Source organism: Durio zibethinus, chromosome 20 (assembly GCF_047325235.1).
Source record: "Durio zibethinus cultivar Kanyao isolate XHJ-2024 chromosome 20, ASM4732523v1, whole genome shotgun sequence".
Taxonomy (NCBI): Eukaryota; Viridiplantae; Streptophyta; class Magnoliopsida; order Malvales; family Malvaceae; genus Durio; species Durio zibethinus.
The window spans coordinates 1,888,645-1,904,104 of NC_143181.1; the positions used below are offsets into that span (position 1 = coordinate 1,888,645).

A 15,460-nucleotide genomic window follows, 5' to 3' on the forward strand; every position below is an offset into this window, starting at 1 on the left:
ACATGACTATCATGTCAATATTATTTAGTGAAAAGGCTTAAATCATGATTTTTTTTATAGACCTTATTAAAATCATGTTATTATATTACTATACATAACCAGGGACATGATTGACAATTTGGCATAATCTATGTTATATATACTAAATATAGAAAACATTGTATATGATTAGAAATTAGAAGTTGAATTAATTATATTGGATTTCAAGATAAAAATAAAATTATAAATATTAAAAATTTAATTCTAAATCTCTTAAATGATGGTTATTAAAATTAATGAGATTTTAGATTCTAAAATTTTTATATTTTCACTTGGAGTAATCCATAAGACAAGTGTATTTTGTGAAAGGGTACCCTCAAAATTTTATTTTTATCATTGATAATACTAAAAATTATCAAATATTTATCTAAAAAATTGTACTCCAACTCCATTATCCACACACAAAAAAATTATTATTAATGTATTTTAATTTGTGGATAAAAATTATTATTTTTTCTTTAATTGATGTAATTTAACCAAACATGAAGGGCAATTACTATATACTACCTGATATTTATTTATTTATTTATTTAACATTATCAACTTTTATTTTATTTTATTTTAGTACCTTGGAAAAAAGATAGCTAAAAAAATTTTAAAAAAAATTATCGTATCAACGCACCCCACTAGTCCTTCGATTTTCTCTTGTTTTTCCATCATCTCCTCTCTCTATTTCTCCTCTTCTTTGCTTCACTGTCACTGTTTCTCATCTCTGTATACACCAAAAAAGGAAAACCCAGAAAAAAAAGCTTTAAAAATCTTGTCTTTTTAGCTCTGCTAATTCACTGCTTAATAACAAACCCATTTTCTATTTATAAAACAAACTGATAGTTATTAACCCATTATATTCCCTTCCTTTTTTGTTTGCTGGGGCTTCTTCAAATCGGAAGAAGCTCTGCAAATTTCGATTTTGTTTGGAAATTTTTTTGGGGTTAAGTTTTGGAGTTGAAATGTGGAGCAAAGAGCTGTTTTTCGGGGTTCTAAAGTCGATTGGAGAATCGGGGGAGATTTGATGGAATTAGAAGTGTTAATGCTCTGCTTTTTGGTCATTTCATGGAGGTTATAATCCGGTTTGGTTCAAGCACCGTAACCAGATTTGATTTTAAGCTTCGATTTGTTGCCTTTGTATTCGAGGTAAAGCTTTGATTTAGTTGCAAAATTCTTTTTTTTTTTCAAAAAAAAAAATCTCCCAAACTGTTTGACTAGTATATAAAAGGCTGGGAAGATTTATGGGTTTTAATTGTAGAAATGAAAAATGTTGCTGAACTTCTGGGGTTACTGAGAAAATTAGTTCGAAAAGGAACAAATTTTATCTAACCTTGCTGTTTAATACTTTAAAAGAAATTTTTTTTTGGCTTTTTTTTTGTATAAAGATGGGATTCATTTGGTTTCTTCATAGTTTTATATTTATTTATTTATTTGTTTGTTTTACTTTCTTTTTACTTCCCTTTTCCCAATTTTTTGGGTTCTTACCTTTTTGGAAGCTGTTCTCTATGGTTTACTGGTTGGATAAAACTGTAAACTTTTAGTTCAATTGACTGTTGAATTTGAAAAATTTGCTGGGATTCATACATCTACAGTTTTTGCCATTCCTCCAATTTTATTACTTTTGAATTATTTGAAGTTGAAATTTTATGGGGTCAACGCCACATCAAATAGCTGAATTTTGAGCGTATTATTTGCAAAGATTTTGTATTTGTGCTGGTATTAGCCACTCTTAGTTTGGTTTTATTAGATCCGTTGTTGCATAGAGTTTTTCTTTGGCCTTTTGGTTTTTAATTTCAGATTTTGGGTTTCTTGTTTGTAGAATTCCCTTTAAAACTCAAGCTTTTCTGGTATCTGCTGCAGATTTTATTGATATTGTTATGGTTTGGAGCTGCTACCGCCAAATTTCCGCAGCATCATCTGCAATGGGAAGGCCCAGAAAGAGGAAGTAGTGAAAACATTGTCTCACATTCATGTATTCATGACCAAATAATTGAGCAGAGGAGGCGACCAGGTCGTAAGGTTTACTCCGTTACCCCTCAAGTTTATGAGCACTCTGGTATCTCAAATCATGTCCATCGCAAAGGAAGGTCGTTGCTTGGGATTCGTGAATTGCTTGGTCATCCAAAGGATGCTAAGCAACCTATAAGGATATATTTAAATTACGATGCCGTTGGCCACTCTCAGGATAGAGATTGTCAAAAAGTTGGAGACATTGTGAAGGTGGGTGCTACTATTTCCTTGGTAAACTCTGTAGTATTGTACGTCTGATCATGATTGTGAATCTAATGTTGGGTTCTTGGTGTTTGCTTTTGATGTTTTTCTATGTTTTTTACCAGCTTGGGGAGCCTCCTGTGAATTCTCCTCCTGGCACACCCTCCTGCAATCCTCGAGGTGATCCTCCAATTTATGGTGACTGTTGGTATAATTGCACTTTGGATGATATTTCTGGGGAGGACAAACGCCGTCGCCTTCGCAAGGTTTTACTTTATAGATTCTACAAACAAATTTGCTTTCATTTGAGTTATGAGTTAGCTAATGCTAACTTTTGAATGAAATTTAATGAAGGCTCTAGGGCAGACAGCTGACTGGTTCAAGAGAGCCTTGGCTGTAGAGCCTGTGAAAGGGAATTTGAGACTGAGTGGATATTCTGCATGTGGTCAAGATGGAGGGGTACAGCTTCCTCGTGAATATGTTGAAGGTATCTCATTGCAGTTCCATAATTTTGTTTACATTTCATTTTCATCTTGATTGTGGCTCCAAGAGCATTTTCCTGTTAGGTTCATTCTTTTGTAATCGTTATCTTTATCTAACTTTTCTTGCAGAGGGTGTTGCTGATGCCGACTTGGTACTTCTTGTGACTACAAGACCTACCACTGGCAATACTTTGGCATGGGCAGTAGCGTGTGAACGGGACCAATGGGGCCGTGCAATTGCTGGTAATTTCTTGTTGGCCCATCTCTTAAGTGTGGAATATGTTGCTATTGTGTGCGGTAGAAATCTATAATCAGAAGCAATGGTATACTTCTGTTTTGTAGGTCATGTGAATGTTGCTCCTCGACATTTAACAGCTGAAGCAGAGACTTTACTTTCAGCTACTCTTATCCACGAGGTTTGGTGATGTTAATTTGATGAATTTGGAAGAGTATAGAAGGAAATTTCATGTGACCATCACTGTTTTAATCCAGGTTATGCATGTTCTTGGCTTTGACCCACATGCTTTTGCCCACTTTAGGGATGAGAGGAAAAGGAGGCGTAGTCAGGTAATTGCGTGACATTTACTATGAATATGCTCTAAGTTGCATGATAAATTTTGGATTTTGAATTCAAAGCTTAAACCCTCAAGACTTGTTCATTGCCTGCGAAATTGGAGTTCAGTTGCACTTTTAGTACTTTGTTTTGTATGAATGCATTTGACACTCTGTTGCTTATTTCGTGTCACTACCAATACGAAAAGCATATGTTGCTTATTAGTCATGACTGTATTCCATGGACACAATTTAGACCTCACTATCACATGGTCATCTCTATGTGCATTGTGCAGGTTACTGAACATATCATGGATGAAAAGCTTGGGAGGATGGTAACACGCGTGGTGCTTCCACGTGTTGTCATGCACTCACGACATCATTACGGGGTATTTTTAAAATCTTTGTTGTGCTAAGTTTTGTGGCTTTTGATTATTGAAAAAACACAATGCGAAAATCAAACAAATAATTGATGATAGCTTGATTGACAGGCATTCTCAGAAAATTTTACAGGCTTAGAGCTAGAAGATGGGGGAGGACGTGGCACATCAGGTATTCAATTCCGCCTCCCTTATTTGTGTCTCTCTCCTCTCATTGTGGCATTGGTTGTGGAATTTTAGCTTATGGAAACTAACTTAAAACTAGCGTACAATACATAATATGATTCTTAATGGAAGATGCAGCAGTTTAGCAGTTTGGTCCTTAATGTTTGAGTGATGACTTGGCTACAGGATCTCATTGGGAAAAAAGGCTTTTGATGAATGAGATAATGACGGGATCTGTGGATACAAGATCAGTAGTTTCGAAAATGACTCTGGCTTTGTTGGAGGATAGTGGATGGTATCAAGCTAACTATAGCATGGCAGATCGTCTTGATTGGGGTCGCAACCAAGGAACTGAGTTTGTTATTTCTCCTTGCAATCTCTGGAAGGGGACATACCATTGCAACACAACCAGTTTGTCTGGCTGTACATATAACAGGGAAGCAGAGGGTTACTGTCCTATTGTAAGTTATAGTGGGGACCTGCCTCAATGGGCTCGGTATTTTCCTCAGGCTAACAAGGGTATGTTCTTGTTGAATCCTTTTTATCTGATACTTGATGTTTTTGAGGCCCTTGATCTATTTTATGTCCTATCCACTTTACTAATTCCTTATTCTAAAGATTGAATAATCAGTGTATTAATGTGTGCAATTTTGAATTTGAGTTACTAATAGAGAAAAGTTATTTTCAGTTTTGGTTCACATGTGCATGTGTGATTCTTGTATTCTGCATGCAACTTAAGTATGGTAGTGAACCATCTGGTTTCAGGATATGTGCATATAATGCAATCATTTTACACTTATCAACATCATTGAGTTTTTAGTTTGGTTCTCCTTGCGAGGTCTATAGGCTTCTGTTATTGACCTTTGCAGGTGGTCAGTCCTCGCTGGCTGATTATTGCACGTACTTTGTGGCTTACTCTGATGGATCTTGTACAGTCACGAACAGTGCAAGGGCCCCAGACAGAATGTTAGGTGAAGTGAGAGGGAGTAACTCCAGGTGAGTTTTGACCTTAAAAGTCTTACTGGGACACAGTTTAAACTTTTCTTTTTACCTTAGACATAGTTAGAACTTTGGGGCAATGGCTGATGAATTTTCTTTTGTGATTACATAGGTGCATGGCTTCATCCTTAGTACGTACTGGTTTTGTGCGGGGTTCCTTGACCCAAGGAAATGGTTGTTATCAGCACAGATGTGTAAATAACTCTTTAGAGGTATGGAGCTTGAAGCTTGCAGCTTGCAGCTTGCAGCTTGTGGGTTGTGATCTTAGCTTTTCAGTGTACAGTTACTCTGGCAAATGCTGATTTACTGCAATATCCAAATAACAAAAAATCTTTTTCCATCACGGTCTGGCTGACTGAAGTATACCTTTTTGTTTATAACAGTAAAATTTAAAGCTGGCAAAGAATCATTTGCATGTTGAACTTTAAACTCTTTCTACCCTGCAATTTTTCATTAATTTTTTCTTAATAATTGTTCTTTTTAGGTTGCTGTGGATGGTATTTGGAAAGTGTGTCCAAAAGCTGGTGGACCAGTTCAGTTCCCTGGTTTTAATGGTAATTTTGATCTACTGACTTTGCAGTCAATAAGATCTATCTATATGCGGTAATAATTTCTTTTGATCTTTTATCTACAGGTGAACTGATTTGTCCTGCTTACCATGAACTCTGTAGTACTGGCTCTCTTTCTGTGTCTGGGCAATGTGCGAATTCTTGTAATTTTAATGGTGACTGTGTCAATGGAAAATGTCATTGCTTTCTTGGATTTCATGGTCATGATTGTAATAAAAGTTAGCTCCAGCATCCTTCTATGTTCTATCATTTAGCTATGTATGAAATAAAATTTGGTATATGAAATCTCTTCTGATTAATCCTTTTCAATAAACTGATGTTATTTTTCTGTCCTTTTGTCTTGTATAATTTTCAGGATCTTGCCCTAAAAATTGCAATGGGCATGGAAAGTGCCTGTCAAATGGGGTCTGTGAATGTAAAAATGGTCATACTGGCATTGACTGCTCCACTGGTATGTGCTTGTTAATTTATTAAATATTTTATTTTTAATTATTTTATTTGGAAAATGTTCTTAAAGTTGCTGAATAGATATTTGACTTTTGGAGTATACACGTATGCTATCCTCTTTACCAGTTTTACTGTAAGTTTCTTTGTTTGTGGAGGAAAAGTTGAGGGGTTCTATCTTGTGGTATCTTTGCATGGACCCTTTTAAAGGGCCTTTACCCGCATGGTTAAGCATAAATATGGAAGATATTCTCTTTTTTTTTTTTTATCATTCCCTCGTTTTTTTGAAGAAAAAAGAACTTCAGTGTTGAGTGCTGTTTCAATATGCTAATGCATTCATAGACACCTCTTGAGGTTTTCATTTTGTCATTGAAACCATTTCATGCTGTGTTATATGTAATTCTTCTCATGCATACGTCAGGGATAAATACAGTCAGTGCCATTTGTTTGTCCTCTCTCTTACCATTTTACTTGGAATTATATGCAGCTGTTTGCAATGAACAATGCAGCCTTCATGGTGGTGTCTGTGACAATGGAGTTTGTGAGTTTCGCTGCTCTGATTACGCGGGCTACACATGCCAGAACAGCTCCACTCTCCTCTCTAGTCTTTCAGTATGTAAAAATGTGTTGGAGAGAGATTTCTCTGGGCAACACTGTGCACCCAGTGAGGCAAGTATATTACAGCAGCTAGAAGAAGTAGTTGTCATGCCCAATTACCACCGTCTATTCCCCAGTGGTGCTCGAAAGTTCTTTAATAATCTCTTTGGAAGCAGCTATTGTGATGCAGCTGCCAAGCAACTAGCCTGCTGGGTAAAGTAGCTCATCCCTGCTCTTCTATTTCCAAGCATTTTTTTCTCAGTAGTTTTGGTTCTTTGTCGCTTGCTTTAAATGATCATAGAACTTGATGAGGTAGAAAATAGTTTCAGTAATTAACAGTTTCTTGATAGCCAATCATGATAGCTTGACTCTAAATGCTATTCCTATATGACCAGATTTCGATCCAAAAATGTGACAATGATGGGGACAACAGACTACGGGTATGCCATTCAGCATGTCAGTCATATAATTTAGCGTGTGGAGCATCACTAGACTGCTCAGACCAAACTCTCTTTAGTAGTGAGGAGGAAGGCGAGGGTCAATGCACTGGCTCCGGCGAGATGGAGCTTTCATGGTTTAATCGCTTGCGTAGTAGTTTATTTTCAAGCAATACGTCTTTGAAAGGAACGTCTGTAAAATATAGGCAGTTTTAACCCCCACCCCCGCTTCCCCCATTTGTTCTAATTTTGGCTTGTAATTTTTCTAGGGTTCGAGTGTAGGAAAGGTGGCACGTAAGACTGTGCCCATACTTGTAGAGTTGCTCTGTGCTTGGCCCAAAAATCAATCGGAAATTTTGGGCAGGATCAGGCTTTCCAAGATGAAAGCCCCATGTAGAGAAAATTGAAAATGTATTGAAAAACAAGGAAAAATATAAGGAAAGTAAAAAAGAATGCTCTTCTGAGCCGGTAATCAGATGTTTGGCCGAAGGCCTTCACAGGAAAGGAAAATGTCTTAATATTTTTCTGTTTATTTTTGTAATCCAACCACCCCATAAAAGTTGTGGCTACAGCAAAGCTTATGGCTTCTTCTCTTCATATTTGGTTCTTGAATTTTCATTAGATCGGAAAAAAATGCTTTCATATTTACACAACATCATCTACTTTCGCACCAAACAAACCAACCACAATCTTTAAAACTGATAAAAATGGTTAGCCAAAGGACAACTTTTCATCCATTTTAGAGAGATGAGGCAAACAATTGATTTCAATGTGTGCTAATAACAGAACAGTCAACAAATTTCCGCTATCTCGAGCATAATTTACCCAAGAAGATAATAAATGGTAAATAAAGGCTAACCTTTACCATGGTCATGAATCAAGATCATGTTCATGACTCGGTTGGACAAAATGTGATCTAATAATCTGACCCGGAACAAGTCCTGGCGCTAGAAGCATCATCATAAGCATAACCATAAGCAGTGGGGCATGCATTCTTAAACATCTCCGAGTACTGTGTTGGTGAGCAAGTTTGAGCAGTAGCATGGTCCCCCGTGCAGCAAATCGCAGGCGCTTTTACAAGCAACAATAGAACCCGAATCCATGACCTTTAACTCAGCTGGGCAGTTTGTATTAAGATCCGTGACACAACCTGCATATTGGCAATCACCTGCACCACCAACAGCCTTCACACCTAAGGCAACGTTGTAACCATCCACAAGACTAACATCATAAAAGTCCTTATCACTAGGGCCTCCAGCAATGGTGAACTCTACCAGAGTGACGGGTGGTGCACCACCGCCTATGCACTTTAGCACGCCACCACAGTCCCCGGTTATGCATTTGCCAATGCCAGAGTTGTCAAATGTGCAGCCAGTTCGACCCCAGAAGCGGCCGGACCAACCGGATGGAGCCTGGAATTAGGCTGATGAACCAGGTGACAATGCAAAACCACCTTCACCAAGGGCAGAGCCATTTCCGGAGAGAGAACCAGGCCATACAGTGAAACTGCAATGGTTTTCCAGTGTAAAAAGGGTTGCTGAAGAAAACATCGTCCCTGCAATTTTTTTTCAAAACCAAAGTTGAGTCAATGTTATTTGAATCAAAAGCTTAAAGCATCGACTGAATACTGATTCCAAATATAATCTTTTGTTACATAATCTAATCTATCAAAACAAACAACTTTGATGCTTTACAACATGGAATGTACTAAAAAAAGCAAATTACAATCCAACATATACATGTTCTCATGCAAATAAAGGCTAGAAATTTACCAAACGAGAAGGATTCAATAGAAAAAGAAGAAGGTAAACCCCAGAAGAAATCGCCATTATTGTTTTGAGAGGAAAGAGAGGTTGAGATAAATGGGAAGGATTTGATGCAGGGAATTAGGATGATGGGAAAGTTAATATAGAAAGTTACTGTATATATATTAGGGTCACACTTCCACTGTCACGTTTCCGTGTACAATATTAGATTTTCGGTTCTCTTTAGAGCATCAAGTAAATGACCAATTTTTCCTTTTAAATTTTATATCTTTGTTATGATGTTTCATATTTGATTTGGCCATCTCTTTTCGTGGTCGGTTAAGATATTTGCAGGTTGAGTCTCTTTCTTTGGGTTTAATCGTCATGGTACTTGTAACTGTAAATGTAAATTGTGTATGAAACTCTGCCATTTTATTCAGCAATCAACGTCAAGTCACGTGAGAAAGACAGATTTCCCCATACATAAGATGCAGAGATAAAAAAGGGATTGAGATTCAGTTCAGGGTTACTTAGTTTCTAGCTTAATTGCTGTTGCTGATCATGGTGTGTCGCGAAACAACAAAGATGGTTAATTCCCCCGCGCGTGGCGAACATCAGCACAACCCCCGATTCTCACACGTCCATAGTTAAGCACTTAACCACCAGCACCACCGCACCACGTTGCTTGCTTCCACACTTCCACCATTCCCCATAATCTCTCTTAGTTGCTCACTCTCTCCAAACTAAACTAACGGATGACTTGATCTGAAATTTTTGTCCCCTTTTCACGTGATTTTCGCATTTCTTTTTCTTCCTCAAAAATGTTATATTATAGATTTCTACCGATAGATAATAGTACTAACTTTTTTTCTTCATAAATTTAAATATAAATACGACGAATGTCACATGTTATTAAATTTGATTGTCATAAATCAAATATTATATTGTGACATACTCTAATTATATGATTTATTGATATAATATTGATGTTGTTGAATTCTTAATTTCAATGGTTATAGTTCAATTGATGTTGTTGAATTCTTAATTTCAATGGTTATAGTTCAATTCATGGTTTCTTCATATAAAAAAATATTATCCTTACCGAAATATTTGCGGAACTGTCTATGAAACATATTAACAAGAATTTTCTACTATTGCACAAGTTTCCTTTCTTGAGCTATTTGCTTATTTCGTCAATAAAAGCTTTGTTATTTTGTTATTGCTTCTAGACATTAAACTCTTTGAACGGTTGACAACATTGATGCTAAGTATTTGATAATCTTCATGTTGTTAACAGCAAGAAAATGGATTAACTTATTTTCTTCTTAACCATGAGAAATAGTCCACTGAAGAATCATATCTTTTGTAATTGATTGGATATTTTAATATTCATGATGATGTTCCGTAATTATGGATATTTTATGTTCTGCAATTGTTGCTTAGTAAATGATAATCCAAATGCTGATAGATGCCTTTTCTTTGGAAACTTTGTTAACTACTTCATTTTTCAAACACACAGACAATCCAAAGCCACTCTTCATTCCCCTGTTTTTCTATTATGATCTTACGGTTAGTTCTTGGTGACCGACAAATCAGATTCATTTCCTGCTAAGCTCTTTGACTATGGTCTATGGCTACCAGCTTGTTGATTGACTTCCGATCCAACATCTAACTTTTGTATGGTTTTGGCATTTTTCCATGTTTTCGGCCATGATGTTCAATTTTTCGTACGCCACGTAGGGACTCGCTCATTACTCTTTGAAAAGGCTCATCAACTTTGTAATTAATTGTCTTGATATATTTCCTGCAAATATTAATGATGATGTCTAATCATTGGTTTTTTCAGTCAATTATTTCCTGGATTATTAGTTATGACTTGATCTCTTTGTTTTCTTTAATTTATTTTCCTTCAACCGAAACATGAAAAACCTTCCCTGCAGGTTTGATTTTTGGTAACCAAGTCAACTACCCAAAGTCCAATTTTCTTCATTTAATTTTGTGGAAGACGGGATACTTGCAGCTGAACAAAGCTTTGTCTGTTATGGAATGATAAATCGGTTGCTATTATGTCCTTTTAGTTGAACAAACCCAACATCAAGTAAAACAACAAAATCTACACTTTTGCAGACATTGTCATGTTTGTTTTAGCACTCTAATCCTAATCCTAACCGTGTATTTTGTTTAACTGCCCTTCAGGCTCTACCCAGATAGACCCATTGTTTTGTTTAGTAACGCAAAGTCGAGACATCTTGGAAGACAAATGCACCTAAAAACGAGTCAATTTCTTGCTTATCGCCTGTCGAATCTTCTACAACATCTGTGAGGTCGTCAGTTCTGTTTTAAAGACTAACACAAGGACAAGCCCTTTTGATGCTGAACTTTATCTTTCAAATGGCGTCTGAGATAAAAACAAGTTTACAAATGGTGCAATTATGAAGGTCCCAACCGCATCGCACCTCATCCAACTGGGGATCCGAATGGGCCTTTAGTTAATATTCTCAGCTACTCCAAGGTAGGAAAGATAAATGAAAGGACATTAGAAAGCGACTACAGCTGACAAAGACATGGGCAAATACAACAAGAACCGTATCCACCACAATCATCAGCTGATGAAACCAATCCACAAGCAAACTTGTGAACGAATTGCATTTTTACATGAAATAGCGGTTCTGGCAAAGACCCCTAAAGCATGGGAAGGTAGTGTTAGGATTAAAGCTTATTTTTAAAAACCATAATAATAAAACAAAGCGTAATAATAGAACTTAAACTGAAAATTTTTTAAATATAAATATAAATATAATTAAAGAGATGCAATTATACGTGAAAAGAAATAGATTACACACCTCGTGCATTGCATTGCCTTTTGTTGTTATTTTTTAAGCAAAAAAAAATTTACACACTATTACATTTTTTAACATAAGAAATATTATAATTTAAAGCCTAATTAATAACTACCCACTAAAATCATGATCCTAAGATTAAGTCATGATCACCAGCATGAATAATAAAAAAATAATCAACACTAAAAAAATAGGAACAACATGAAACACTCAACTGAGCAACATTCATGAATCCATATTAGCAGTCCTAAACACATTTTCTAACACTATTCCTTGCTTTAGGAGCTGCAAACACCAAGTTTTGTCCTCAAAAATTCAAACTTGCTAACTGACAATGGCTTTGTGAAAATATCTGCAACCTGATCTTCTATTTTGCAGTAAACAAGAACAATAGCTCCATCTTTCTATACTTCTTTTAAGAAGAATAATTTAATATTAAAATGCTTAATTTTCCCGTGAAACACAGGATTTTGAGAGATAGCAATGCCAGCTTGGTTGTCAATAAGAATCTTCATGCTTTCCTCATACTCTAAGTTAAAATCGATTAAAATCTTCCTTAGCCACAAAGCTTGATTAACAGTAGCTGTTGCAGCAATAAACTTTGCTTCAGCTGTGGATTGAGCTACAATTTTTTTTTCAAGCTCCATGAGAAAACACTAAACCAAGTGTGAAACAATAGCCTGAAGTGCTCTTCATATCATCAATGGAACCTCCCCAATCACTGTTTGAGAAACCAACCAGCTTGAACTCTTTGCTCTTTGTGTATTTAATGCCAAAATCGCTTGTGTCTTTTACATATCTAAGCACCCTCTTTGCAGCCTTGAGATGCCATTCACTTGCACAATGCATAAACCGAGACAAAATGATTATAGCATTCAAAATGTCAGGTCGAGTTGCTGTGAGAAACATTAAGCAACCAATCAGGCTTCTGAAATATACCTGATCAATTTTTTTTGTTCCATCTTCTTTACAGAGCTTTTCCTTTAAGTTCATTGGTGTGCTCATTTTTTTACATTCTTGAAGTTTAAACTTCTTCAGAATCTCCTTGGCATATTTTTTCTGACAGATGAAGACTTCATGTTCATTTTGTTTGATTTTCATTCCAAAAAAAAAAGTCATCAATCCAATATCTATCATTTCAAAAAACTTCATCATCTCTTACTTAAACTTTTTCACAATACTTGTGTTGTTTTCTGTCACAAGTAAGTCATCCACATATAGTGAAATGATAAGAATGTCAGCTCCATTGTGCTTGACATATAATGTTGATTCAAATAAGCTTTTAACAAATCCCAAGTTCTGTAAATGTTCATCAATCCTGCTGTACCAAGCTCTTGGAGCTTGCTTTAATCCGTAAAGTACCTTTTTAAGAAGATAAACCTTATCTTTTTCTCATTCCTTGACATAGCCTTCTAGTTGCTCTACATAAATCTTCTCCTGCAGAAAACCATTCAAGAATGCTGACTTGACATCTAATTGGTGCACTTTTCAATTCTTTTGTGCTGTAACAACGAGTAAGAGCTTGATGGTGTCGAGTCTAACGACTAGTGCGAAGGTATTTAAGTAGTCCACATCGAGTATTTGAGCATATCCTTTGACCACGAGTCTAGCTTTACACTTGTTGATTGAGCCATCAGCATTAAGCTTGGTTCTGTACACCCATTTGACTCTAATTACTTTTTTGTTTTGGGGTCGATTAACTAACTCCCATGTTTCATTCCTTTCAATCATGAATAGCTCCTCATTCATTACAGCAATCTAATTTTGATCCGTCTTGGCCTTTTCATAATTTGTAGGTTCACACACAACAATATTACATCTTTGATTAATATCATAAAGTAGTCTTGTACCTCTGATAGAACTGTCATCCTCCATTTCATTCTCTCAATCTCCAATGCTAGGAAACTTGAGCTTGTGCTCTTTTAAGGTTGGATCCATATTTTTTGCATCATCCCAGTTCCACTTTTCATCTTCCATAAAGTGCATATCCCTGCTTATAATAATTTTTTCAGTTTGTGGCTGAAAAATTTTATAAGCTTTTACAACTGAGCTGTAGCCAATGAAGATGCTTGGAAGTACTCTTTTATCTAATTTATCTTTCTTGGTCTGTGAAATATAAGTGAAGCACAAACATCCAAATATTTTAAGAAAATTCAAAGATGGTTTATAACCATACAATGCCTCAAAGGGTGTTTAATCCTTCATTGCTCTTGTGGGAAGCTTGTTTTGCAAAAAAATAGCAGTATTTGCTACTTCAGCCTAAAATTACTTTGGCAGGTTCTTTTCATTTAGCATACATCGTGTCATCTCCAATATGAATCTATTCCATCTCTCACTTACTCTATTTTGTTGTGAAGTGTATGGAATGGTTAATTGATGTTGGATGCCTGTCTCCTTATAAAAATAAGTGAATGCTTTAGAGGTGTACTCTTTGCCATTGTCTGATCTGAAAGTTTGAATTCTACAGCCACTCTCATTCTCAACTATGGCTTTAAAGTTCCAAAAGACTTGAGCCACCTATGACTTGTACTTTAAAAAGAAGATCCAACACATACGGGTGAAATCATCAATGAATGTAACATAATAAAGACTACCTTTTCAGAGAAGGCGTTCTTTGTGGGCTTGCAATGTCAGTCTGAATTAATTGTAACTTCTTTAATGCTCTCCATGTTTCCTTGAGAAATGGTTTCCTACTTTGCTTTCCAAACTGATATGCTTTACAATTTGGAACATGATCATCAAGTTTTGAAAAATCATTTACCATCTTCTTGGATTTCATTTGCAATAACCCCTGATGATGATAGTACCCGAGCCTCTTGTGCCATACTTCAGTGATATTTTTTTTTATTGAAAACATTGTTTGCTCATCCTCCAATAGATTTAGAGCAAAGCTTTTCCCTTTCATTTTTACTTTAAAAATATCTTGGCCAACTGCATCTTTAATCAAGCAACTTTTATCTTTGAACACAACTTTATAACCCTTTTCAATTAGTTGTCTAACACTTAACAAGTTTTGATCAATTTCAGAGACATATAATACATCAAAAATGAATTTTGTACTTGAACAAGTTGAAATTGTAACTATTCATTTTCCTTTCACAGTTATGTACTTGCCATTACCAACTCGAACCTTCGATGAGTTTGCGTTGCTTAGTTTCCTGAATAGATCCTTGTCATGTGTCATGTGGTTAGTACAACCACTATCTATAAGCCAATTCTCACTTGATTCGATGCTGGAGAAACATGTAGCTACGAACAGGTGATCATTTTCCTCTTGATCAGCAATATTTGCATCTTTACCATGTTACAGATTTTTGTTTTTACAGATAACAGCTTCATGCCCCATCTGATTACATTTAGTGCACTTAGCATCAGGTCTTCTCCAACATCTAAATGGAGGATGACCCTTTTTTTCCACAGTGTTGGCAAGGTGAATAGGATTTCTTCTGATTTTCATTCTTTCCTTTTGCATTGGCTGATGCAGTACTTGTCCAATTTTTTTCAAAATCTTTTTTCTTTTTTCTTTTGTTTTTGGCCACATTTTGATGCTTGCCTGCCAAAGCTCCTTCGATTGTTGTATCTTCCCTCATTAGTCTTCTTTGTTCTTATGCTTGCAAAGCGTTAAGCAATTCTGCTAAGAAAATTTTTGACAGATCCTTGGTATTCTCTAAGGCAGTGATGGTTGCTTCATATCTTTCAGGTACTGTAACAAGAATTTTTTCTACAATTCTTGAGTCAGTAAATTTAGATCCAAGAAGCCTTACTTTGTTTGCGATACTCAGAAGCCTACCGGAGTAATCTTTAATCGTCTCGGAGTCCTTCATTCTTTGAAGTTCAAATTTTCTAATCAAGTTAAGGACTTTCATCCCTTTAATTCTTTCATCTCCTTCATATTTATTCTTAAGATAATCTCATATCTCTTTTGCTGACTTCAGAGACATGATACAAGTGAAGATAGTGGATGGGACTACAGCAAACAAGCAGGCCTTTGCCTTTGATTTCTTTATCTTCT

General features: G+C 35.9%; 1 protein-coding gene and 1 pseudogene across 1 annotated transcript; one reads left to right on the forward strand and one right to left on the reverse strand.

Annotated features, from left to right (window-relative positions):
* Positions 1 to 621: 621 nt before the first annotated feature.
* LOC111315379 (uncharacterized) lies at positions 622 to 7,395 on the forward strand. Its single transcript, XM_022917057.2, has 17 exons — positions 622 to 1,173; positions 1,888 to 2,247; positions 2,364 to 2,504; positions 2,593 to 2,725; positions 2,850 to 2,963; positions 3,063 to 3,136; positions 3,213 to 3,287; positions 3,569 to 3,661; positions 3,764 to 3,824; positions 4,004 to 4,336; positions 4,687 to 4,813; positions 4,929 to 5,028; positions 5,301 to 5,370; positions 5,451 to 5,603; positions 5,741 to 5,836; positions 6,317 to 6,639; positions 6,822 to 7,395. Exons 1-17 carry the CDS (start codon positions 1,093 to 1,095, stop codon positions 7,077 to 7,079), a joined length of 2,592 nt encoding a protein of 863 aa, XP_022772792.2. The 5' UTR covers positions 622 to 1,092; the 3' UTR covers positions 7,080 to 7,395.
* A 287-nt stretch (positions 7,396 to 7,682) lies between these two features.
* Positions 7,683 to 8,487, reverse strand: LOC111314816 (pathogenesis-related thaumatin-like protein 3.5; annotated as a pseudogene).
* Positions 8,488 to 15,460: the final 6,973 nt, after the last annotated feature.

What these genes read in the sequence shown, in the direction of transcription:
- LOC111315379 (XM_022917057.2), top strand. Translation starts at nt 1,093, where the DNA reads ATGGAGGTTATAATCCGGTTTGGTTCAAGCACCGTAACCAGATTTGAT. An exon ending in TCCTCGTGAATATGTTGAAG is followed by an intron (nt 2,726 to 2,849) that starts GTATCTCATTGC and finishes CTTTTCTTGCAG; the next exon opens with AGGGTGTTGCTGATGCCGAC. An exon ending in GTGAGAGGGAGTAACTCCAG is followed by an intron (nt 4,814 to 4,928) that starts GTGAGTTTTGAC and finishes GTGATTACATAG; the next exon opens with GTGCATGGCTTCATCCTTAG.